At 46.2% G+C, this 26495-nt stretch overlaps 1 protein-coding gene across 3 annotated transcripts in view; it reads right to left on the minus strand.

Moving 5' to 3' along the window:
• HLTF (helicase like transcription factor) overlaps window positions 1-26495 on the minus strand; it is a 1760895-nt gene that overhangs the window by 1659260 nt on the left and 75140 nt on the right. For all 3 annotated transcript variants that reach the window (XM_069618321.1, XM_069618322.1, XM_069618323.1), the window contains exon 3: window positions 25920-26086. In XM_069618321.1, coding sequence (XP_069474422.1) covers window positions 25920-26086 — 167 coding nt within the window. The remainder of the gene's footprint in view (window positions 1-25919; window positions 26087-26495) is intronic.

Genomic DNA, 26495 nt, shown 5'->3' on the forward strand with positions numbered 1-26495 from the left:
ATCAAGGTCCTCAGATTCATTTGTTTCTGGCATGAGGAGCATGAAGTGAGTAGAGGAAGGTGAAGAAAGCTGCAAGAAGTTGATGTACCTTTGATTCCGAAGAGAAGAGGAAGAGTGCTTGCATGTGAATCTAAGCCAATACAAGCATTAGAAAGACGATTACTGGTATGTAATATGGGCCTTCTGAGGCTTGTGGATCTGCTTAGAATCACATGATTTGCATACACTAGCAAGCAGTAGAGCAGCAAAAAGAGTTCTTAATACTACCTGTCCCACCATAGAATCACTTCTTGTGCAAGTATCTTCTCAGTAATGTTGTGTGGATTGAACTCTATGTTGCGGCTTTGCAAATAGCCTGTAATGGAACATTCGCAATGACAGCTAGAGTAGCCCCGGTACCACGAGTTGAGTGTGCTCTGGGCGTGGACTGTCAAGTTCTCTTGGATAGAGCGTAGCAAAGTTGAATCCAATTTACAATCCCATTTTGAAATCGCTTATTTAGAAACAGGAGATACCCTTCTCTTCCAGCAACGAAGGAAACAAGAACGGATTACTTTTCTTTGTTTTATCCAGATAGTACATTACAGCCCTCATGACATTTAGTGTATGGAGGGTTATTTCTGCAGTTTTGTGGGTTCTGAAAGAATGCTGGAAGTTCTATTGAATGATTAACATGAAATTTGAAATACATTTTGGTGAGAACCGTGGATGTGTTCTTAACACTACCTTGTCTTTATGAATGGTTACAAAAGGATATTGAACCGATAGAGCTTGCAGTTCAATGACCCTCCTTGACGATAGCCATTAGAAAAGCGGTATTATAGGTGAGATGCTTAAGATTAGCTTTAGGCATAGGTTCAAAAAGGGGGTCCCATAAGCTTTGTAAGAATGACATTGAAGTCCCACCCAGGGGTGGAGTTGAAATTGGGGGATATAGTCTCTTGACCGCTTCCATTCTTTAATCACGAGAACCCACCACCAAGATCTTTTTGAGGTGGTGTATGTTGAGGGTGCAGCTAGATAGAATTAAAGAGAATTAAACACTAATCCTGAGTCAAGTATAGCAGGTAACGTCTTCTATTGGAAGGTGAATAGTCAATGGGGTTGACATCACTTCTATTGCACCATAATACAAAGCATTTCCATTTGTTGAAATAACAATGCCTTGTGTTTGGTTTACATGCTTCCTTTACGATGTCCATGCATCTTTGAGGCACATTTAAATGCTCACACTATAGGACCTCAGGAGCCAAGTTCAGTGCTTAAGGCTGTGGATGGAGGGTTGTTCCCTGATGGTGGGACAACATGTTGAAAGGGCTCGTCAGTTTGACTGGTGGCCAAAGGGACCTTTTGAGCGTGTGTGAGAACCATGTTTGACATGCCCACATTGGAGTTATTAGGATCATGCCGAGATGTTCCTGCTGCATCTTGTGGACTATTTTGTGGACAACAGGTGTTGCAATGGGGATTAGCATACCCATACAAACGTATCCACAGTGTGTTCCCCTTGACCCCTGGCTGGTGAAACCTGGATGCATAATAGTTGAATTGTGCATGCTCTTGTGTTGTGAAGAGATCTATGTCTGGATGCCCCCAGTCTTTGAAGATGTCGTATAGAATGTCCGAATCTAACTCCCATTCGTGTTCTGTGGGAAGCTGCATGTTTCTGCTTAACACAGCTGCCAGACAGTTGTGATACCCTGGAACATGCTGAGACAGGAGGAAGATGGTTTGGTTGAGGGACCAATTATAAATCCTCTGAACTAGTTTGGACAGACTAGTGAGTGTGTCCCATCCTGTTTGTACATGTAAAACATGTCTGCGAGGAATAAAGTGTTTTTTTCCAACTAGTTGGTGTTGAAAAGCCTACAGAGCTTTGAACCCTGCCTTCGGCTGTGTCCACTTTTCATATTGCGCCACTCGGTTCCTTAAAGTAACCCAGTAGCCATATAATTTGGCCACAACCATTACCCCTCCCCCCCCCTCCCTATAGCTGTAAAATTCCAAGTTTCCCCATCAAATTTTTTGTAACCTGCTCTAAAAAAAATAAAAAGATACAATTCCCCATCACTGCGGTTATATTAACAATGTACCACAAAGCAGAGGTGATCCGTAAAAGCCTGCAGTTAGCCATAAAAACTGATAACATTCTAAAACTCTTCCCTGCCCCCGGCACTCACCAAGAGCCCCCCTGCTCTTGCTATGCTCCTCCCATCCCCCTCAAGTCCCTTTTTCCTCCCTAGCCCTCTCCTACCCATCTCCCCACTCCCCAACTCATCATTTTGTTCGACGCAAATTCCCGATCCAGTTTTCTACTATAACTACGGTATAAGTATAATCACGGATCTCCCGCATAGATTTATTTTTTTTTTTAAAAGGCAGCTTTGTCCATTTCTGAACACCCTCTCTGCTGCAAAGCACCATGGGAGAAATAGCTAACATTTTGAGAGAAGGGTGCATCCCCTTCTCCATCAAATATTTTAACAACTACTGGACGGAAAACCCCCAGACCGCTTTCCAAAAATTGAGTCAATGCTACGTGCCCAAGTTGTTTTGTAACTGGTCATATTCCGTCCAGCGTTTTTTGCATTTTGGACTTTTTCCTCTAAGGGGAAATTAATCGGGAGTACAGCATTTGTTTTGCTTTAATAACTTCATTTTTACACAAATCTTTCCCAGAATTTCCTATGGAGGAGCGGGGGATTGGGAGGGACAAACTTTGTTAGCAATTTATCAGCCAAATCCGTCATGCATGTCATTAGCAATTCCATTTTTGGGTTTACTATAGAACTTTATACACAACTTAACTTCTGCACTACAAATATATGCCATGCATTACTCACCGTAATCGCAGACTATTGCATCTTTCTTTCGAGGATCAAAAGGGGACATCGACACAAGCGTGCCTGTAACACTATCCCTGTAGTGTACCCAAAACTGCTCACGTATCGAGGTCCCTCTGAGTGCGTGTTTTCTGCCGTGAGGGAGCCCAATGACTATCGTGAGTGATTACAGGGAGAGAGAGGTGTAAGATGTCTATGTTCCTTCTTCTCCAAGAGGGGAGGAAGGGTGGGAGCACGTAAACTAAGCAGATACAATCATCAGAAATGCCATCACAGTGAATAATGCCACCTGAGAATCAGACCTAGAGTGCGTATCCAGGCACTAGTGCTGTGTAAAGGTGTGTACAGAACTCCAGGTTGCGGCTTTACAAATGGACTCAAGAGGAACATTTGCAATGAGTGCTATGGAAGCCCCAGTGCTCGGAGTAGAGTGTGCTCTGGGCATGAAGGTTCGATCCCTCTTGGCAAGTGTAGCACAGTGTGATGCAGTTTGCGATCCACTTTGAAATGGCCGATTTAGAGACAGGGTCCCCTTCTCTACCAGCTGCCACTGAAACGAAAAACTGGTTTGTCTTTCTTAGTGGTTTAGTTTTCTCCAGATAATATATCACTGCTCTCCTTAACATCAAGTGTGTGGAGGCTTCTTTCTGCCACGTCAGTGAGGTTCTGGAAGAAGGTGGGTAGTTCTATTGATTGGTTGACATGCGAACAAGGCGATCTCTGGGAAGCCCCACTCTGCAAAGACGTTGAAAAGAATGTCTTTGTGTAACTGCCATTCGTACTCTACGGGTAGTGGGAAGTCTCTGCTGAGCATGTCCGCCAGAAGATGGGAGTTCCCCTGGAACGTGTTGCGACAGGAGGAACATCTTGTGTTCGAGAGCCCACTTTCATATGTTTTGAGACAGTTTGGATAGCCCTGGAGAGTGAGTGTCCTCTTGTTTGTTCAGGTAGTACATAGCCGTGGTACTGTCCGTGAGGACTAGGACTGCCTTTCCCTGGAGGTCTGTTTGGAATGCCTTCAGGGCCTTGAATACTTCTAGCAGTTCTGAACTGGGGTTCCGCCCAACCATTTAAGACGAGGTAGCAATACCCTGGAGTGGAATGGGGATGCAGAAGTTACTCAAACATGGTCATGGCCATTGGACAAGGGTACAGGCCTTCCTCACCCCCAGAGTCCAAATGGACCCAGTCCTGGCGCCTCTGGCACCAGGCTCATGGAAAAGTGTGCTTTGCACATTCTGTGCCTAGGGCAAGTGCCTCAGGGCCGGGCGTGGCCATAGACTATCATTGGAAGGCATGTGCAAAGGTCCCTGGGAGGGGAAAGGTGGAGCCAAAAGGCGGGGCCAGAGGGAGGGGCCAGGGCCAGCCTATTTAAGGCCAACCCACCGACATGCCTCTGCTTTGCGTTATTCTGCTTTCAAGCAGCATAACGCTTACAGCTGTCCTTACATGTTCTTCATCTCGTCGTGCATCCACTTGATTCCAGCTGCTCCAATGCTGAAGGCACACCTTACCCGATTCCAGCTACTGTCAGGTCCCTGGACAACAGGAGGTGTCTGGTTAGGCATCATTAATTGCCATAAGTGTTGTAGTGGTTAAGGAGGGCCATTTACAGTGAAGAGACATTTCCTTAATCAAACTATCTTATCAGCCAGCAACTATTGTCCCAACTCATGATGGAGGACTTCCTGTTCAGCAGTGATTGGCCAGTGACTATTGTGATGCTGTTTGGAACCTCTGGAGAGGTTCTAAACTGCCTTTCATCAAGATCAGCTTAGGAATGGTCACAGTGCTCAAGAGCTCCAGAGTAAACAAAGAAACCAGAGAAAAGAAAGCACATGTTCTGAAAGACAGTCTTCAACAAGAGTCAGAGAATAAGTGACAGAGAGAGAAAATCAAAGTTTGTTCACATGGAAATGTTTTTAAAACTTTAAAGAAACTGTTTGCAAGCTTCATGTACTGTGTTGATATTTATCTACTCAAGAGAAGTTAAGACATTCTTTACAGTAAAGGATAAGAGTAGTTTTGTACTTGTAGTTAAAGGGTTAATTTGTACAGCGTTTATTTAGCGTGCGTGCATTTACATCAACAGCTGAAGCTGCGCATGTAGGTTTGCATGGGAAACGTTTTGGTGCCATCGTGAGTCGTGAAATTACTTGCGTATGAAGAAAGCACCTAGCAGCGTGATTTGCGTGCCGGTAAGCTGAGGAAGTAGCGTCGAGCGTATCCAATAAACAGTGTGGCGTAGTATTAATTTCGGACGTTTCGACGAGCGAGAAATCATCTTATGGAAAAGCTGCGCTGAGCAAGCCGAAGGCGCGGTTAATGAAGAGTTCCAGAGGCATTTTTTATGGAAAAGCAGTTCCAGAGGCATTTTTTTCCCCCTGCAACGAGTTTTTGAGAGGTACGCGTGCGCGCGAGCAACATTCAGTCATATAATAAGGAAGTGAATGAAAGTCAAAAGAAAATACAGATAAGTAAAGGAAAGATTAATAGTGTTACAAGCAACACATTAAGAAGCTTTCAAAGCAGCAAGAGGAAGTATGCAGACAAGCAAAGTGTGTACTGAACTCAACATGAAAAAGTTAAAAAGTCATTATCATTTTGTAGTTCTTTGAAGCAAGTTAATATAGCAATTAGAATTAAGTAGTGCTTAAGAAAGGTTATTCTTTTGAACATTTATGAAGGGATTTAAAGACTGCATTTGAACTCAGTAAAGAGAGCAGAGGAAGTAGCCCAAGTATAACAAAAACTAGAATACATCTTTACATTGGTTACTTGGTAATTTGTGGTTTAAAGAGTGGGAAATGTATAATTTCAGTGTAGATATAATTTTTTGATGTTAACCAGAGATGTGCGATTTGCAGGTTATTCCGTGTTCCAGGAATTAAAGGAGACCAGAGGAATCCTGACCGTTTGTTATTTTCTCCATTTCCCCCTTTCCCCTGACCTGGTCAATCGAGCAGGTATACATTTGACTGTTGGAAGGAATGAACTGGAGGATTGGGTGGGCGGTCTGCTTCTGCAGGATTTTCAGTGCTAGGACCTGATAGCTACTCCATCACTGAAGGCAACTCTTACCTGAAACCAGCTACTCCATCGCTGAAGGCGCACCTTACCTGATTCCAGCCGCTCCATCGCTGTGCGCGCATCTCACCTGCATCCCATTGATATCGGAGTCGGAGCCTTTCCTCACCTGATCCGGGCATCCAGCAACGCGTGAGCTCCACTTCTTTTCTTCATCTTCGCAGAACCTTCATCCTGCAGCCGTGGAGCTGCTCCCGAGCATCCAGACTCCGCTCTACGCCGCCAGTCTTCTACTGCAAGGGAAAAAGAACACAACAGGTTAGAACCCATATAAAAATGAACACTTGGCAGTGCCATACTTGAGTCTAGAGTTCCATTATAAAGACTTACCAGCTAATTTGGGAGTTCCATCATCCTCAGGGAATCCCAGACTCTCTCCACGACTGATCTGCCATCTTCACACCTATTAAGAGATAAGACATTGCAAGAATTACTAATAATAATCAAGGCAAAAGAAATAATATAACGAACTTTAACCATAACCAAAAGACTTAGCTTCTAAGTGGATTGGTCGCAGCCGGTCCGGATCACCACTTCCACGGACTAGTGAAGCAACTAGATCCAATCTACGCACCCCTGCTACAAGATACAGGACGGAGAGCTCAGCGTTACAAAACCACAGGTAAGCTTTCATGGGAAAACGCTTGCACACTTAATTTTGGCACGAGAGGGTCGAGGGAATTCACGACATCACCACGCTATTCTCATTGCCTCTCATCTTCTCTCAGGGGCAATACCAGCATCCAGAACAGCAGCCTCAGAAGCAGCTGGGGGAGAGAGTCTATCCAAGGGAGCCAAGTCAAAGGGAGGGCTCCAAACGTGCCCCAACGTCCCCGCAGAGACCAGGTAAGCGTAACAAACATCAATAATCAAAACGACTCAGGAAGTTGGCAAAAAGGTGAACTGTTTTAACATCAATCATCTAAAACAGGGAGTACAACGGACATCAACGTACTTCTCAGCGCATGGTTTCTGAATGCATCTTTAAAAAAAAAAAAAAGAAAAAAGCTTACTTACTCATACGTGACAAACTACAAAAACCTATTGAAGAAAGTGATAGGACTGGGTATACGTTCCATACTAGTCAGAGAGTAATAGGCTCCTTAACATCGGGTGTGGCAACTAAACCCTCCCCCAAAACATGTTACTACAAACTAAATATACGATGTCCCATTGGTTACACAAACTATAGGACCATTAATCACGCGGCTCCCTGCGTGGCACTCTTACATCCGTCAGTACTTTTCCACCTACGTTAGCAGCATGCAGGCTAGACTTCCATGTGCTGGTGAGCTGGTCATAACCATAGCTTCCCATTAATTAGAATATCATCTATCATCACCTCAATGGTCTGCTGTCAATTAAGGCTTTGAACTTGTCCTTGGGAGTGTTCTTTGCTCTGCAGAATTCAGGGGAGTGATTGCATGCTCTACCTCCATGAGTAGGTGTGGTCATCATGTTTGTCCAACTTCATCCTTACACGTGACTGAAGACCACAAAATTGAGCTCTGGTGCATTTAAAATACTATTGGCCAATAGACCTCTGACGTCTTCCAGGTTTTGTCCATGCCTTCTGAACAAGAGTTTCGTTCTTTCACACGATTTGTATCCAATGTCTTTTCATCCCAGTCTGATACAACCTTGGCTTCTTGGGGCTCAACCAGCCTCGTCTTTCTGAGGTTCACTCTTGTTAATTCAATTTCTTTTATAACTGCAACACACTGATAAGTCCTTCCTTTCTTGTCCAGCACTGCAATAATCTTTAAGCTCACCTGGTCTCTGGGGAGGTGTTGGGGCACGGTAGCAGCCCTCCCTGGAATGCGAGTGGTCCTAGGGTCGCCTTCAACCTCTATGCTGGTGGCTGCGATGACAAGATTATGCTTCTTAGGGCCGCGCCTGATTGGAGTGAATGAGCGCGAGTATTCTAGCTAAGACCCTTGCCCACTTCCCATCCTCCCAAGGTGTGGATTCTCGTAGATGCCCTGCTGCGAGGAGCTCACCTGGTGCATAAGGTTTGCAGGCTCTCCGTCCTGCTACTTCTGGCAGGGACGCTCGATTGTAGAGGACCGAGTTACTTCACTGGTCCTTTAGGTAAGTAGCAATATTCTTGTTCGTTTGTCTGTATTGTTCGTCTTTTCTTGCTACTGTTGGTTTTCTTGTAAAAGTGGTTGTTCTAAAAGTTTGCTCCTTTCTCACCCGTTCTTTTGTTGCCTTTCGTGCAGGCGGCGGTGCGGGCCCATGTAGCTGCCGGGTCCGATGGCGGCTGCTGGAGTGATGAAGAACGGTGAGAGCGACTGCCGGTGATTGGTAAGTGGACTTGCAGGAATGCACACGCGTTGAAATGTTGCACTAATAGTGAAATGTTCTAACCTTGTCCTTGTTCCCTTTGCAGCGGGCGAGTTCGCAAGAAAGAAGACTGGTGTGAGCGAAGTATGAAACTGGCTCGTTGGATTCCAGAAGATGAGCTGCAGAGAAGCAGGATCAGGATCGCAGGATTCAGGAAGTAGGCACCTGAAGGGTCACGTGGCGGTGAGCGTCTCGTTGCATCAGCGTGCAAAGTAACGTGAAGCACAAGCCTCGTGAACAGAGCAGCTTATATAGCTGGGCTTCTGGGCCACGCCCATTAGCCTGGCCTACCTGCCACACCTAACAGCTTGCCCGTGGGGCTGGCTCTGGAAATAAGCAACCCAATGGAAATAAAGTAATCCCTCGTTACTTCTACATATGAGCCTGGTGCCAGAGGTGCCAGGACTGAGTCCAGCTAAGCACCCTGTGTTGGTTTGTCCTAAAAGGACTAAAATGGGCCAGTGTTGGTTAGCAACTCACGGCACCCACTACATGGGGGGGGCCGCATCTGCATCTTTGGGCGAGTGGTCATGACAGCACTCCCACTTAAGGCCCCTCTCAAGGATGGTTTTTCTGCTCGATCTGGCCCTGGTTTGGTTATTGCGACAGAAGAGTCTGATTAACTGTGGGGCGTGGACACTCACTTGGTTCCCAGGTTCAGTCTTGGGGTCCGTAACCTTTCCAGTATATGAGATAACATAGCTTGGATCGGATCCCTTTGGAGTCTAAGATATAATTGACTTTGAATTAGAGTTCTCCATCTATTTTAACAGGATCTGGCGGAGTATTGATCTGTGTACCTGGTTGCACTGGCTTTAGAAGAGAGACATAACGCAGGATGGATCCGCATATGGGGTGGTAACTCTAACTTCATAGCAACGGGGTTGATCACCGTCTTGATGGTGTAGGGCCCCAAGTACCTGGGACGGAATGCCTGTGGTCCTTTCAGAGTAATGTATTTGGATGCCAACCAAACCTTGTCCCCGACTTGATAGTTTGGGGCCTCCCTTCGATGCTGATCCGCGACTTGCTTATGATTTTCCTTGGCCCTGGTTAGATGTTCTGTAGCTTCTTTGAGGACCTGGGTAATAGTCTTGTGTAAAGTTGTAACTGCAGACATTTCTAATGCTTCGGGTGGGTCAAAATTGGATGTCCGTGGTTGTCGTCCGTACATAATATAGAACAGGCGTTGACCAGTATTGGTGTGAGCAGAATTGTTATATGCGTACTCTGCTATCCAAAGTATGTCTTTGCAGGTATTCTCAGTTTGTTGCAGCATGCACCCCACGTATTGCTCCAGTGTTTGGTTTGTTTGTTCTGTCTGGCCGTCGGTCTGGGGATGATGGCTCGTGGATAAACAGATCAATTTTGGCAATTTTACAGCAACTTTTCCAAAATACAGAGACAAACTGAGTTCCTCGGTCTGAAATCAATACTGATGGGCACCCATGTAACCGGACAATCTATTCCAGAAACACATTAGCCAGAGTGGATGCAGTGGGAAGGCCTTTCAGTGGAATAAAATGGGCAATTTTTGAAAATAGATAGACGATAACTAAGATGGTATTGCAACTGTTACAGGAGGGAAGGTCCGTACTAAAGTCCATTGACAGGGTGTGCCATGGTACTGGTGGTATCACCAGAGGACGTAGCAGACCTGCAGGACTTTGTTTTTGAGATTTGCTTTGTGCGCAGACTCCACAGGTTGCAATAAACCAGACAATGTCCTTTCGTCGGGTTGGCCACCAGTAGTTTTTCCCTCATCTTGGCCATGGTCTTGGCTATTCCCGGATGACCTTCCACTAATGCTTCGTGATGACTTGCTATGATTTGACTTTGTTGCTCCCTGTCTGGAACGTAGCGTAGTCCTTGATAGTATGGTAGATTTGTTTTCAATTGTATGTTTGTTCCCTTTTTCTAACCATTTCTGTTGCGTCAAAGGATCCATGAGATGGTGCAGGCCCGATTTTAAATTGTCTAGCGTGGTGGTTTCAGTAAAGATCCGCACTTCTGGTATGATGGCCACTGGGCCTAGTGTGGCAAACCCATTTTCATCCTCACTCATCCGCGATAAAGCATCTGGTTTCCCATTGCGTACTGCGGGCCTGTAGGTGATCACAAAGTCGTAATCGGCAAAAAAAAAAAATAGAGCCCAGCAGAGTTGGCGTGAGGACTAAGCCTTGGCAGTTTTCAGGTATTGTAGATTACGGTGGTCTGTGATCACAGTAACCGTGTGTCTTGCTCCTAAAAGGTAATGCCTCCATGCCTTGAACGCCACCTTGATTGCCAGTAACTCTTTAACTGTGATTGCGTAGCTTAAGGGGTGGAGAACTTGCGTGACCAGAATGCCACGGGATGTAATTGCCCGGTGTCGGGATCTCGTTGTGACAATACCCCTCCCGTTGCTATGTTGCAGGCGTCAATTTCAACCACGTACGGTAGTTCTGGTCGAGGAGGTCGCAAAATCGTCGCTGTAGTGAAGGTTTGTTTCAGTTTTTGGAAAGAATCCTCAGCCTCTGTAGACCAGTTGAACTGGTTATTCTTCAACAGAGAGGTGATGGGGTGGACAATTTGGGAGAACCCTGGGATGAAACAGCTGTAAAAATTAGCGAACCCGAGCACACTCTGGACCCCTTTTGCGGATGTTGGCGAAGGCCAGTTGAGGATAGCGTCTACCTTATGTGTGTCCATGCATATGCCTCGAGGGGTGAGCACAAATCCGAGGAATCCTACTTCAGTTACATGGAAAAAACATTTTTCCAACTTGGCGTAGGTCAGGTCCTGTGTTTAGGTAGATATGTTATTTCATGTTATTTTATGCAGTTCTGGCAATTTAGGGTTCATTCTGACAGTTTATCTTGACATTTTTTTTTTTTTTTTTCAGTTCAGTTTTCATTTACCTTAATTCCATTTGTATCTCAGGAAAATTCCCCAAGCCATCATGGAGGTCAGGAAGCACAGTCTTAATTGGTTGGGAGTAAGCTGCAAGAGGATTGATGGTTTGAAGGAGTTTGGTGGCTGTTTCAGAATTCTAACCTGCCTCTCATTGTCCTCCTTTGAACGGGAAGGTCCTGTTTTATGACTCCTATAATAAGTCCCAGTTAGTTCCCTAATTACAAGTCCTGTCTGAAGAATTAAGCAGACCTTCGCAGGACAAGACATGCAGTAAAGTTTGGTGGGAGCGCTGCGTTAAAGAAGCTTGTAAAACCCTCAAGTTTGAAGAACAAAAGTGTTTGTTACTTCAATACTGCAACTCCGAAAGGAGTGAAATTAGTTTAGGTATTTAGTTAAGGAAATGACTTTGGTTACAGTGTGTGCTTCTGGATACAGTTAATTCAAGAAAATCTCAAAAGCAAGTAACGTAGAAGGTGTGCAGCAGCGCTTAATTTCAGAAGTTTATTTTGAACGCTCAGCTAGTGAAGTGAACGTAAGATTGCAGTGTTCTCTGACTATGTAATCAACTAACTGTTAAACTCATGCGCCGTTGGCAATTTTCTCTGTGGCCGTACGTGCGCATGAGTTTAAATGCTGAAAGTTTTCGTCAGAAACGTTAGTTAATTTTCGCATGCGTAATCGGCATAGTTTTTTGTAGCCGTTCATGCGCATGCTAAGGAGAGAGGCGTTTCTCTTTTTCTAGGCAATTTCCGTGACGCATGCGCAGCGATATTAGGTAGTGTTTTGTTTTTGTTCGCCACTGCACGCATGCGTCCGGGGAAGTGTTCTGTACGGCTTACGCTTCAGAATTCTACTGCTTGGGGAGCGGTAAGCAGCGTATGCTGTTATATAAAGCAGAGAAGTGCTATTAGGTCGAAGACGAGCTGGAGATCGCTTCAGATTATTGTTTAAGCTTTCCTCTTAAAATCTCAAGACTTCTTATAAGAATGTTTGCACTCAACACGTTTTTTCTTGCAAGAAGGAGAAAAAGACTTTTAAAAGATAAAGTTCAAATTGTTGAAGACAAAGATTTAATATAAGAAGAAAAAGTTCACAACATGTTTGTTTCCTCAGAGGAATAAGGCAAACGATAATAAAAAGGTCAAATTCAAGTACTGAAGACAAAGACTTTTAGTATTAAAAGAATCACAAACTATTTGGTCACATTCTTTGATGAACTCAACTGTAGCCTTAAGAGGTTCTGGAATGAAAAGCCGTCTTCCATTCGTCCCCCTTTTTAACTCGTACAAGATAATAGGCCCCTCTTAGGTCCAATTTTGTATAGATTTGGGCTTCTTTAACTTGATCCAGAAGTTCAGGGATGAGTGGCAACGGATACTGGTTCTTCACCGTGATTTGGTTAAGTGATCGATAATCAATACAGGTTCTCAAGTCCCCCTCTTGCTTAGGTACGAAAAAGAGGGGTGAGGCTGCAGGTGACTTGGACGGGTGTATGAAGCCGTTTGCTAGGTATTGATCAAGGTAGGTTTTTAAATGTGGACTTTCCTGCTCAGTTAGGGCATAGATCTACTGCAGGGTACTTATGCACCCGGTACTAGATCTATCTGGCAGTGGTATGGCCTGTGTGGGGATAGAGTGTTCACCTGCTCCTTCTGGAAGACGTCTAGATAGTCCATGTATTCTGGTGGAAGTGTTCCGGTTAAACCCAGTATGATTCTCTTCTTCGATCCTGGTTTCATTAAGCCTTGTGAAGGAGATTGCATGCCATAACAGGTGCTTTCACAGTCTCGAGGGAAGATCAGAACTCATGTACGCCAGTCCATCTTAGGGTTGTGAGTATCTAGCAAGGGCATCCCCAGAATCAACTGAAATTGCGGGGCACTGATGAGATCAAAGGTAAGATCCTCCCGGTGGCTGTCTTGGCACAGAAGGGCGACGTTCTCGGTGTGGTCCGTCACGGGGCCGGAAGACAGCTGGGACTCATCAACTACCGTGAAGTTTTCCGATGTCCGCCTTTGTCGAAGGTGAAGACCAATCCAATTGGCTAGATCTTGGTCGATAACTGCCCACAGCTCCACTGTCTATGTACGACTCCAAAGCATGCATCTTTGACGGTTGTTTATGGTCGCCCAAGAGCACAGGAATGACCAGGTGTGAGGTCTGTAAAAGTTCCTTTGTACCGCTGGATAAGAGGACCACTACGCTTGACAGGCGCTCAGTTTACCGGGGTCTGTTTTTTTCCTCAGCTTTGTCAGTTGCCCCAACTATCTTTCTGGGTGGTTTCAAGGGGCAGTCCCAGAGAAAATGTCCAGCCTTACCACAGTACAAAGTTGCTGCCATCTCCTTTTCTCCCCATCTGCCTTGGTGAGAGGGCTGCGCAAGCCTCCGATTTGCATTGGTTCAGGCTGATCATGTGGTTTAGTTTGAGCTTCACGGATCGGCACATAAACCGATCGACCCTCCGACTTTGCTCGGTCAGTTTTCCGATCATGCAGCCGCTGGTCTAGTTGCACTGTTAGGGGGATTCACAACTTGGGCTAACACGTCCTTTAGTTCTCCTCGCAAGCCCCGGTAGAACAGCGTCATCCTCTTTTCCTCTGGCCAGTTTCTTTGAGCTATAAGGCAATTGAAAGAGGCGGTGTACGTCAATAAATCTTGATTGCCCTGCCGGAGTGCCAACAGTTGGTTATCCAGGGCCTGACCTCCGGTGTGTCGATCAAACAGCTTCTCCATTTCAAGCTAAAAGCATCTGAAGTCCCGGTTCACCAAAGGTATTGACCATTCCGCTGCACTACCTCCCAGACATGAAAGCACAAAGGCAACTCTTGATTGTTCGTTGGGAAATGCTCAAGGTCTACACAAGAAATGTAGGTGACATTGGTTCATAAAAATGGCATACCTATTGGGGTCGCCTGTGAAGCATTCTAGAGGGGCTAGTGGGACCGCCCCTGGAAGGACTACCTGCACTGGTGCAGGTTACAAAACTGCAACAGATGGTGCGGGGCTGGGCAGCGGTGCCTGTCTGGCCTGTGTCTGGAGCACCTGTCTTGCCAGATCATCTGTACGCTCCCGATTCACAATTAATTCCCCCCTCAGTACGTTGGTTTCTTGTCTTGAGGCATGCACTTCACACCTTAGCTCCACCAGCAGTTTGGCCAACTGCTCGGTTTCCGAGGTTTCCATTACGCCCAGGCAGGTTCCTGGGAGGGTTCGCGGTCTGTTACACTCACCTGGTCTCTGCAGAGGCGTTGGGGCACGGTAGCAGCCCTCCCAGAAATGAGAGTGGTCCTAGCGTCACTTTCAACCTCTATGCTGGTGCCTGTGATGACAAGATTATGCTTCTTAGGGCCGCACCTGTGTGGAGTGAATGAGCCCGAGTATTCTAGCTAAGGCCGTTGCCCACTTTCCGTCCTCCCGAGGTGTGGATTCTCGTAGATGCCCTGCTGCGAGGAGCTCACCTGGTGTTTAAGGTTTGTGGGCTCTCCGTCCTGCTACTTCTGGCAAGGGCGCTTGATTGTCGAGGACCGAGTTCCTTCCCTGGTCCTTTAGTTAAGTAGCAATATTCTTTTTTGTCTGTATTGTTCATCTTTTCTTGCTACTGTTGGTTTTCTTGTAAAAGTGTTTGTTCTAAAAGTTAGCTCCTTTCTTACCCCGTTTTTTTGTTCCCTTTCGTGCAGGCGGCAGTGCAGGCCCGTGTAGCTGTCGGGTCCAATGGCGGCTGCTGGAGTGATGAAGAACGGTGACAGCGACTGCCGGTGATTGGTAAGTAGACTCACAGGAATGCACGAGTGTTGAAATGCTGCGCGATCTCCTAACAGTGAAATGTTCTAACCTTGTCCTTGTTCCTTTTGCAGCTGGCGAGTTCGCAAGAAAGAAGACCGCTGTGGAGCGAAGTATGAAGCTGGATCGTAGGATTCCAGAAGAGCTGCAGCGAGAAGGCTGCAGTGAAGTAGGATCAGGAAGTAGGTATCTGAAGGCTCACGCAGCGGTGAGCGTCTCATTGCATCAGCGTGCAAAGTAACGCGAAGCACGAGCCTCGTGAACAGAGCAGCTTATATAGCTGGGCTTCTGGGCCACGCCCATTAGCCTGGCCTACCTGCCACACCTAGCAGCTTGCACGTGGGGCTGGCTCTGGAAATAAGCAACCCAATGGAAATAAAGTAGTCCCTCATTACTTCTGCATATGAGCCTGGCGCCAGATCTCAGTCCAGCTAGGCCCCCTGTGTTTGTTTGTCCTAAAAGGACTAAAATGGGCCAGTGTTGGGTAACAGCTCACAGCACCCACTACATGGGGGGATGGGGGGGTCGCATCCGTCTCTTTGGGCCAGTGGTCGTGACAGTAATACGTAGTGGAAACATCCATTCTTTACTCATTCCTATGTATGTATACCTTGGCACAATCTATTCACTATAAAGCTAGACTCAAGAGTACTTTGTCTGCGTGCGTTTCTTTGCATATTTACACATATAAAATGACTTGTTCTCTTCATCGTTTCTGTAGCATACGTTTCTTCATCTTGAGCCCCAGATGTCACTTACCTTTGATACTTTCTTGATGCCTTATAGAATATCTGCATTCTCTTGTCCATGCATCCTTTCTATGTACGTCAGCCTTGCTTCATGTGCGACGTCACCATTCTTCTCTTCCATTCCTGTTTCTTCTGGAATTTCATTCAAATGGACAGAATACTGTCTCGTATGCAGATATGGCTTTCTTAATGGGAACCTTGCTTCCAGGATTCTCCTTGGTATGTGTAGTTTCAATAGTGCTGCACGTGTCTCACACTCTAGTTCCCAACATATAGGTAATATGGGCGAGATGGTTGAGGTGGGGGTACGTGGCTCCTTCTCTATAGTTCCAACAGGTTTATGTAGTTGGGCCCCCAAAACCCAGTCAGAGATGTGTCCGTGGCTAGAGTGGCTTCTACTGCAGGGGTGGTGAAGGTTTTCCCTACAAGAGGTTCTCCCTTGACCACCACTGCAGAGACTGAACGAGGGCTGCCGGGACAACCACTAGATCGTCCCATTGTCCGGTGGTCTGACACCACTAGCTCGAGAGCCACTGTTGGATGGGGCACCTGCGCAGACGTGTGTGTGTGTGTGTGTGACTAGATGAATGCAGGAGGCCATCATCCCCAACAGTCACTTGGCGTTGTGCATGGTCGCCTCGCGATTGGCTACATAGTGAGGGATATGGAACAGCATGTTTTGAACCCTCGGAGGGAAAGGCAAGCCAGTCTTTGGTTCAAATTAGAGCCCCCAGAAATTGCTCGACTTGGCTGGGGTCTAGGCTGGAATTTTTCTCGTTGATCGGGATCCCCAGACTGAAGAGATCTATCATCTTCTGGGTATTTGATAGGCATGCTCCGTGCGAATCCCCCGTTATTAGCCAGTCGTCGAAATAAGGATAGCCTGGAATGGACTGCCTGCGCAGGTGAGCTGCTATTACTGCCAGTAGCTTCGAAAAAACCCTTGGGGCTGAGGCAATGCCAAAGGGGAGACCCTTGAACTGATAGTGCTTGTTCTTGATCATGAACCTTAGGGACTTTCTGTGCGCTGGCAACATTGAAATATGAAAGTAGGCATCTTTCGTACCCAGTGTTGCCATGTAATCCCAGAGTCAGAGGGATTGCTTCCTGCAGTATTGTCATTCTGAACTTGTGGCTTGACAAATTTGTTTGCTGGGCGAAAGTCTAACACAGGGCGCATGGTGAGATCCTTTTGGGTACAAGGAATAAATACCCTTGTTTACCTGATGAATGGGGACGACTTCTATGGCGCCCTTTTCCTGAAGGATCTGCACCTCTTCCAGTAGAATCTACAGGTGAGCTGGCGATAGGTGTCTGTCTTGGTGGATGGTATCGAGGTTGTCGGTGGAACTCAATACAATGAACCATGGGCTACGGTCTTGAGCACCCACTGGTCTGAAGTGACTCCCTTCCATGCGTGAAGAAAAGATGTTAAACGTCCCCGACTGGGGAGGAAAGGGAGGGGGCCTGGACTGGCGAGTCATTTCTGAGCAGAGGCCCGGGAGCCTCTTGGGGTGGAGTTCCTACCCCTGGCTCTTTGCTGACCACTATGCTGGTATTGACCGGTGACCGCTGCACCCTGTCCGGAGGACCATGTTGATACCTCTGTTTCATACCAATTATGTGGGGAACAGGAAAAAGATTGCCCCCAAAAGGGGCTGCGAGAGTTACCTCTCAGCTGTTGGTAGGGGCAAGCAGTGATTTGATTAAGAGTCTGGAGTCTTGTACGCCTTTTTTGCTATTTCTAAAAGCATCATCCACAGCTTTCCCAAACAAATGTGTGTCTTCCACTGGTTTGATTATTAGTGAGGCCTGGGTTTCCGGCTTAAAACCTGAGTTCTTGAGCCAGACGTGTCTTTTAAGAAGAGTACCCGGATCCAGGGTCCACCCAGCCATCTCAGCTGCATCCAGAGTGTTTTTATTTTTGAGAATGTTATGGGTGACCCGTTTCCCTTTCGAAACAACGGGCAGCAGGCGTGATAGTACCAGTTCCGAGACTTCCTGGAGACCCTCCTGAAGTACAATCCACTGTACATCACTGTAGCTTGCAAAAAGGTAGTGTTATTAGCAATCCTCGTGGAATATGCAGTCGTGATGCATTTGCCGAGGGCATACAGCTTTTTACAGTTCTTGTTGGGGGGCTGTTCTGAAGTGGACAATGGTACCCTGGCCCTCTTCCTGTAGTAGTAACTACAAGGAAGTCCAGAGTGGCATGCCCCCAGATGTATAACAGGTCAGAAGGGAAGGGGCGGAACAGTTTTACAACCCAAGGGTTGACCGCCCTTGTCAGTGAACGGGACAACAAAGAAGGTGCAATGCGCTTCTTGATGGAACTCGGCAGGGTTATAAACTGACTTGCGGGTGGTTTCTCCTTCAGGATGTCCTCCACAAAGTCAGTATCTTGTTCAACTTCCTGCATGGCAATCTGGAAATGTTCTGCAGCCCTTTCCAGGATTGCATTAAATGCCATTTGGTTATCAACAGGTGAAGCTTGTCTCTGTAGAGGCAAGGAGGGAGGATTAAGGCAAATGGCGTCTGGCTCAGGTGTTTTAAGTGGGGGAAAGCCAGGGTACTTCCTCAACAGGCTGATCTCGGCCCAAATCTGGGCATGGGGCAGGTGTGTCCAGCCCAAAAGGATGTCTTGTTGGTCATAGGGATCCTCATAGACCTCTTTAGTTTCTGAGAATTCTAAAACCTCTTCCTGTGGGGTTTGGGTGGAGAGGTTTTGCACTTTTGGGAAACTAGGGCAGGAATCCTCCTCCCTAGGTCTCTTAGGGGTGAAAAATTTGTCAGAGAAGTCTACAAATTTTGACAGTTTGTTCATACAGCTCTCAAACCTCACTCTGGTCCACTGGGATGAACCACAGGAGTCAGGAGGAGGGGAAAGTCTCTTTAAGAGAAAATGGGTCCTCAGAAGGAAGGGGCTTCTCAGACAAAGTCAGAAAGGAGATGGTAGCCTTCTGAATACGCCTCTCAGCGAGAGGATGTGCTGTTCAGCTTATTCGCGGCTGAAATAATGTTTGGGAGACTCTCGTGTAGCTCCGGTGGATTAGGGAGAGATTTCGACGCGCCTGTATGCATCGTCAAGGTTTTCGGGACTGCCAAAACCTTTGGCGCTGCCGTGCTCTTAGGCAGCACTTCAACACTGACTTTTTTAACAGAGGCGCCCTTATGTTGAGAATGCCCGGACGCATGTCGCGACGACGGATGCAGGGAGGGCGGCCGATCGTGAGGATCGGTAGGCACCGTCGAAACTTTCAGAGGGCCTGTTGCTTCTTTAATGTATCGGTCGAGGGAGTCCATGGGCTTGTGTGCATCTTTCTGTGGTGCGGGTGTAGCCGGTATGAAGTCTCTCCATATCAGTACCGGTGGCCTGCCTTTCGGGGTCGGGGACGGGCAACAAGGAACCGGACGGTTCTGCGGAAAGGTCTATGGCATCGACATCAGAGCCATTGCTGCCGCTAGAATCCTCATCATTCGAGGCACCTGTGCCGACGGGTGGGGGGTAGGGGGGGAGGAAACAACTCTCGGCCTGCTGCAAGGCGTAGGCCGCCCACTGCTTCGTCTGCCGATCTTTTTGCATCTTCGGCTGAAAAAGTTGGCAAGACATGCAGGATCGCTTGTCGTGATCATGAGGCAGACAATGGTTGCACTTTCGGTGCGTGTCCTTCCACTGATACTTTCCGTCACAGGACGGACAGAACTTAAATGGAGTCCTCTCCATAGCAGAGGTAAAGGGCGGCAGCCAGACACAAAGGGAAAAGAGAGGGGAAAAGGAAACGCATTCTTAAAGGTCTAACCCTGGGGGTCCCACTCTCCATACTATATAGGCCTGGCCGGAGGGGCCTAGGTCACACGGTCAACAGCATCGGCCGAAGCACCACTCACCAAAAGTCATAGATTTCTCTGGCGTAGGGGTCCACAGTAGCCGTCAAAGACTAAAACAACCAAAGGCCATGGGACAAGAAGTTATACGTTTTTGCAATACATCTCTTACGAGTTCCGCATATGGCGACCAGCTAGCTTGGCGGAAAAAAAACAATCTGAGGGACCTCGATGCGTGAGGGATTTTGGGTACATTACACGTCACGTTAGGGATAGTGTTACATGCACACCCATGTCGAAGTCCACTTCCAATACTCCAAATAAAGATGCAATACTCCACGATTACCACGAGATGTCAGACTACATGCACAGCATGCGATTCTAACAAGTATCAGAAATTACAGGTAGGCAGGACGTCAGGAATGGTTTCTGTTGTGGGGGGCAGGGTTGAGGACGCCTGGTATTAGGTTTCTGTTGTGGGGTTGAGAAGGTAAAATAACAGGTATGGCCTTTGTGTTTGAGGGTGGGGAGGCAGATGGATGGGCATTTTTCTTTTGCTGGCTCGGATTGCGTTTAGCGCTTAAAGTCAAGCCAGACTGCATGGCTCTAGTTAACCCATGGATTATTTGGCTTCCCCAGCTCTATACGCTACACTCTACTAGTTTCTTGCAGAGCGGCAGCTTTCACAGTTCCTTGTGCCATTGTAATGAAAGATAGCAGGATATACATTGAGCATTCATAGCATATATGAAGGTCCCTTTGTAGAGCATGCAGAGAGCTGCCAGTACCTCACACAGATGGGAGCAAAGGTAAAGGAGTGACAAGCTGTGCGAGGCAGGTTTTGAGTGATCACTTGGACTGTTTGATAACCTCACTTCATCTTGGGTCCAAACACGCTCCTTCTAATGCTCTTTGCCATTCCAGCCCACCGGTTAGGCTGCATATCAATGATTTTGCCGTATTTGTAAGCTGCGTATTTAGCTGCTGTGTCTGTAACAGCATATGTGTGCATTCATTTGAAAAGAGAAAGTTCGTTCTTTAGCGTAATAGTACACTCAGCACATTATAGTTCACATTACAAGATAAAATGCCTGTAGATCTAATTGGCGCAAAGAGTTTCCATTGGTCATGGGCAGTACTGCACTACAGCCTTGCACTGCTGCACTTAGTTCACCAGTTCCATTTGGTTGGTCACTAGTTTGCTCACTGGCAGTCTTGTTACTCCTCTGTAGGAGGAGAGAAAGCAGCCCCACAAGTGCTTCACTTCTTGGTACCCGTCGTATGGTGGGCTCACTTGCTCCTAGTCTTCTCTGCACTACAGGTTTCCTCCAGCTCAGTTGAATCAAAGGGTGGGATGACAGTGTGGAGTCATGTCTTCTGGAGGGTGGGGGAGGAGGGGGTGGATGCAGGTGAAGCTGCTCCTGAACAGCAGCTGGACTGTACCTAGTCACCAAAACATTATAGGTTACACGCTTAGATGACTCGTAGGCAGCAGCTTTCATATAAAGCCGTTTATTCATAACAGCATAGTAGATGTTAGAGGTACATATCTACCAGTTACAAGTACTCATTGCAGTTTACAGACACTGGTCATCCATCTGGGATCTCTCCTCGCCTTTCACTAGACTGAAAACTGCTGCTCCTAGAACCTTCCCATTGATGACCTAGTCGATGTTCTAGGAGGTTTCCTGGTAGGCCCAGCAAGCTGCATGATGCAGGATAGATCATCTTGCTCCCTTCTTCTAATGCCAACCCAACTCTCTCATCAACTTCCCTTCATTATCCTAAGGGAGTTCGCAAGACAGCAACCTTTGAATCCAGCAGTTAATTACAGTCACTGCCAGTATGATTAACCTTCTTAATATAAAAAGGTAAATACGCCTCCGCCACACCCATCTCTTAGATAAAACTTTGATCACTACCTTCATACTAAGCAAACTGAACTACTGTTCGAGTCTACTCTGGTCTACCCCTTTACTACTTCTCCACCTAATAAAGTTCCAGTATTTACCAGACACACACTCTACAAGCTACCTAGATCCGCTGCCATCATCTACATACTGGCACCATGTTGAATGGGGAAAAAATAGGTTTTAACCTCTTCTTGAAACACATCTGTGATTTTGTCCCCCACCTGCATTGCTAACTGCATATCTGTGTTATCTTCCCACCGAGTCTGATCTTACTCTTGCATTGACATTTCCATCTGCTGTCCCATTCTGTCTCCTCCTGTTCATTTTTCTCTATTTAGCCAACGTTACTGGAATGCACTGCTGCAGTCAAAGCCAGCCAAAGCCAGCCCATCAGTTGAGACTTCAAGCTCCTCCCGCTAACCAAGGAATGGATATATATCACACTCCATCACTGCTCCTTGCCAAATGACTCCCCAGCCCACAACCAGCCCACCACTCCCAACTTTGGCAAACACATATGTAAATATGTTAATTAATCCTATGCTGGCTCTGGTTCCATGGCCCTTTATGAACAATCTAGTTATGTCGTGTTACACATTGTCATTGTTCACAGAAAATGTCTGAGTTTACTACCCCTTCATCACCAGGTATACCTTTAGTCAGACAACCCTTTGTTGTACAGACACCCCAACTAAGAAATGCTTGCTATTTGTTATGTATTTTATGTATGTAATTTCTGTTAGAAGTGACATCCTGACTGACCAATAAAAACTAAAATTATTTAGAAGTAAACAATTGTCACTTGGTTCCAAGCAGCAAGCGCACCGGTTTGCAGTGGCTGTTCCAGAGACCCTGTTGGATGGTGGAAAGGCAGAAGTAAGGCAACCATTTCCCCGTTGAGCCTTCTCTAAAGGGGTCAGCTCTTCTGCCAGGCCAAAAAGCTCACTAAATTCTCCTCAACAATTGTTGAGTATGGCTGGTGTGGTGGGTCAGAATAAGGGCACGGACTCTGAGGATATGGTATACAATAGGTTATAAAATAAACTGTAAGGCCTAACTTTCCCTAGGACTATGGGTGGTCCCTACCTTTGCCACTAACCAAGGTGCTCATTTGTTAGTCACGAATGTCCAGAAAAAGGTCTGCTGTCCAAAACAACCCTAGCCGACTATCACTATAAACTAACTTGGGTCAGGTGAATGGCTTCCTTCTCCAGAGGGTAATTCTATTACCAGTCTCTATGTTTCTCTTCAATATGCAATCTGTAAATAGTCTCTTGTGACTTCTTGTCTCAATCTCTTCTTTTATTCCCTTTTGAGAATCTCTTATAGACTATGTTCTTGGATCTTAATCTCAATATCTCCTGTGAAATTATTGCTCTGGTGGGCTTTCCCTTCAGGATGATTACAGTTCTATTGCTTTTTGTCGACTGGGCCTTTGCTTGCGGCTCACTTGCCTAGTTCCTCTAAACGCTGGCTTGTATCTTTCTCTCTCTTTGGTATTGTATTTCTCTTGGGTTACTTTCCTCTTCTCCCGGGATATTTTCATCCACTCGTCTTCTCTCTCATTAATCAGCTGTTCCATACTTCATTCACTTAAATCACTATGTTTGCAGTTCATTTGCTTCCAGCTTAACTGCTTTATAGCCTCTACAGAGACAAGTTGCTTGTGCAGTATAATGATACCCCTAGGGCCTCCTGCGCACCGTTCCCTCCTCCAAAATCCCCATATACCTCTGACCTATACTCCTCTCTCCAATTAAAAATGTATTGTTCCATCCACAGATCCACTGATAAAAGCTTCACTAACTTTAACGCTGCTCTTAACACTTCCTTCTACCCTAACTTCCCTCTTACCAGATTATACCTTCCATCTGCACCCTTAAAACAACAATGAGGAAAAACCTTTGCACTTGGCAAAGGTCTAGACACTCCTCGGATCGCCAACACGACCTGACTGATCTTCAAAACTATTCCTCTGCTCTCGATTTTGCCACATGCAACTTCTCTCGCTCCCTCATTTCGTCTCAACCATCAACGTAAGCGCCTCCAAAAATCTCTCAGCTCAATTCTCTCGCCTCCCAAAGCCTCCCCCCCATCTCCTATACTCTTTCTGCCAATGATCTTGCTCTCTGCTTTTCTTGTAAATGTGCCAACATTCAAAATGCCCTTGCAAATTATATTCTATCCCCCCTCCCCAAGTGCTCACTTTTCTCCACCACCTCAACCCTCCTGCGACAATGTCTCTCCCCCTCTCCCCGACCCCCCAAAATAACCCAGATGACATTCTTGCCCTTCTCCTCAGGGCCAAGTCTTCATGTGCCCCCATCAACCCTCTATCCCGGCACATAATGAACCTCATAGCTCCCACTGTTGCTCCATTCCTTACTTCCCTCTTCAATTCCTCTCGATAGTGCCACTTTTCTATCATCCAACGAGTCAGCTACTGTCATCCCCATCCTTAAGAAACCGGTTCTAGACCCTACCTGGCCTGCCACCTTTTGTCCTGTCCCTCTTCTACATTACTATTCCAAAATACAAGAGGGTGTCGTTTTCAACCAACTCACTGAGTTCCTTGACAGACAAAACCTCTGGGATCCTCTTAAATCTGGCTTTCGACCTCTGCACTCTACGGAGTCAGCTCTCCTCAAGGTCAGCAACTACAGCTCATTCGCTAGGCATGCTAACCGTTCATCTATTCTTATCAACTTCTCTGTTGCCTTTGATACCAGCAACCATTCTGACCGTCTCTCAACATCTCCCCTAGGTATCGGGGACAAAGCCCTTGCATAGTTTGCTTTATATCTCGCCCCAAACACTTCAAAGTGTCCTGGAACAGCCTTGGCTCCCACTCACTCCCCCTTACTGTTGGAGTTCCAAAAAGGTTAGTCTTCGTTCCACTCTGTACCTCTGCTCTTGACACATTCATCTCCTCCTACAACTCTCTGATCAACTCTTCGCCGAGGACACTCACATTTTATCAGACAAGCTACTGTCAATAATGTCTGTCTCTATGCTAAATACTGGGTGGCATCTCACTCGCTCAAGTTCACTAACACTGAAGTTCTCTACTTTCCAAACAGGATGTCTCTTCCTCTCTTCTATTCTTCGCTTCTAATCACCTTGCCTACTCCGCTTCTGCTCTCAACCTCGGTATAGTCTTCAACCACTCTCAACTTTTCAGTCTTCATCTCCAATTCTGCCACTATGGAAAGATTTAATCTCTTCAACATCAGAAGACCTCTTCTTCCCTGAAACTCTGCTATACACGTATGTTCCTCTTAAGTACACTCGCAATGCATCTCCTGTGCAAGTCACCTCTATGGCATTTGCAACCATGCTTTTCACCTCTCGACAAGATCCTCAACTCTGCTGTCCGTACACTCTTCAACCTTCCCCGCTTCTCCACCAGCTCCCCCGCCTGTCGTCAGTTAGGCTGGTTATCTATGAGACAGAAGTCAAAGTATCAACTCCTTTTCATTATCTTCAGAACTATACACAGATCTGCCCCACCATGCCCATCGGCCCATCTCACTTCTCTTCCCTCTCACTTCCTACAATCATCCTCAGCTAACCTCCTTCCCACCTTTCGTGCCCTTTGCACTCCCTCTCATTTCTGCTCTCGCCTCGTTCCCTTGGAATGATCTTCCTCTCCCTCACAGCACTACTCCGACTATATCATTTAGATCCAACCTCCTACCTCTTCTGCTTTCTGAAGAACCCCTTCCATAGCATTATACGCCACTACATCTCCCTGTTCTCATCTCCCCCTACCTCTCTACGACAATCCCCACTGTGCATATTGCTCACCCCATCATCCTAAACTTAGCACTTCCTCCATTATACCGTTCCTATATCATGCTCTACCTACCCTGCATGATCTGGTCTTACATCCACATCCTCTCACCCATTGGTGAAGACACTAGTCCTTTGCCCTGCAAAAGAAAATGTGTAAGCATAGTTTGTGGCAAAATGCATTGCTTTCCCTGTAATTTTGCTAAATAAAATCCATGAAACAAGTCTACTGAAACACAGGGAACACAATTATGAAGTTTTCTACTTTCCGATAACAAGATGCAGGATATCATGAAGTTATAAACTACTTTTAAAAATTGCAAAGTATGGATTCACTTCGAGACCTGGATCTGCAATAAGCATTATGACCTTCTTGATGCTGTCCCACCAGATGCCAGGTAGCCTGACACTCCATCTTCCAAGACTCCACATACTGGGAATTATAGTGATTGATGCTGCATTTCCAAAGGTTTTGAAAACTAAAACGAAGCAGTAGGCAATTCAATTAGATCTAGGAGGTGGAAATTCCTCAACATGTGCCATGTTAGCCTGTTAAGGATCGACTCAACCAAAGCTGATGCGCTGCTATGCTCTTTGAAGCCTGACCAAACCAACTTAAGGATGGACTAATGTTTTGTTCTCTTCATTTTTCACATTACCACTTTTTACATAAATGGAAGTATACCTACCCCTCAACCTTAGCCAGTTTGTTGTCCATAATGTAGGCCAAAGCAGCAGCCAGCTCCTTTTTGATATGGCCCACCTGGTCTCCATTCACATTGTTCACTTTAACAGCGTTTCTGTCATAAGGGTTAGTAGGCTCCCTCTGCAGTGCAACCATTTCGTTGTTGTTAACCTAAGAAACATGAAAAGAAAATGTAACTGAACACTTTCAATAAGGCTTTAGAAACACCCAAAACGGAGGTAAAAGTAAATGACCTATGCAACTCAAAATAGAAAAGCATCAAAAGAACAGAATTCCCATAGAACCACCATTAACTAATACCTTCAAGTGTTGTAAGCTGTCATCTATGCAATTCAAGTGGCCAGCCCTACAGATAAGGGGTGTATCAGCCACTTTTACTCCCAAAAAATAGGCAAATACTTGCACAAAATAAAGAGTAAAAATACTCCCAATAAAAAATATAGGTAACAGACACGTAGGAGAACCTTGTGCTCCTACTTTCACGCTCACCGCTCCATTGAAAGGTTTCAGGAAGAAACTACTATTATTACTGCCTGATTGGAAGAAGTAAACCTATCTT

This window comes from Ambystoma mexicanum, chromosome 10 (assembly GCF_040938575.1).
Source record: "Ambystoma mexicanum isolate Mex_15411 chromosome 10, UKY_AmexF1_1, whole genome shotgun sequence".
Classification (NCBI taxonomy): Eukaryota; Metazoa; Chordata; class Amphibia; order Caudata; family Ambystomatidae; genus Ambystoma; species Ambystoma mexicanum.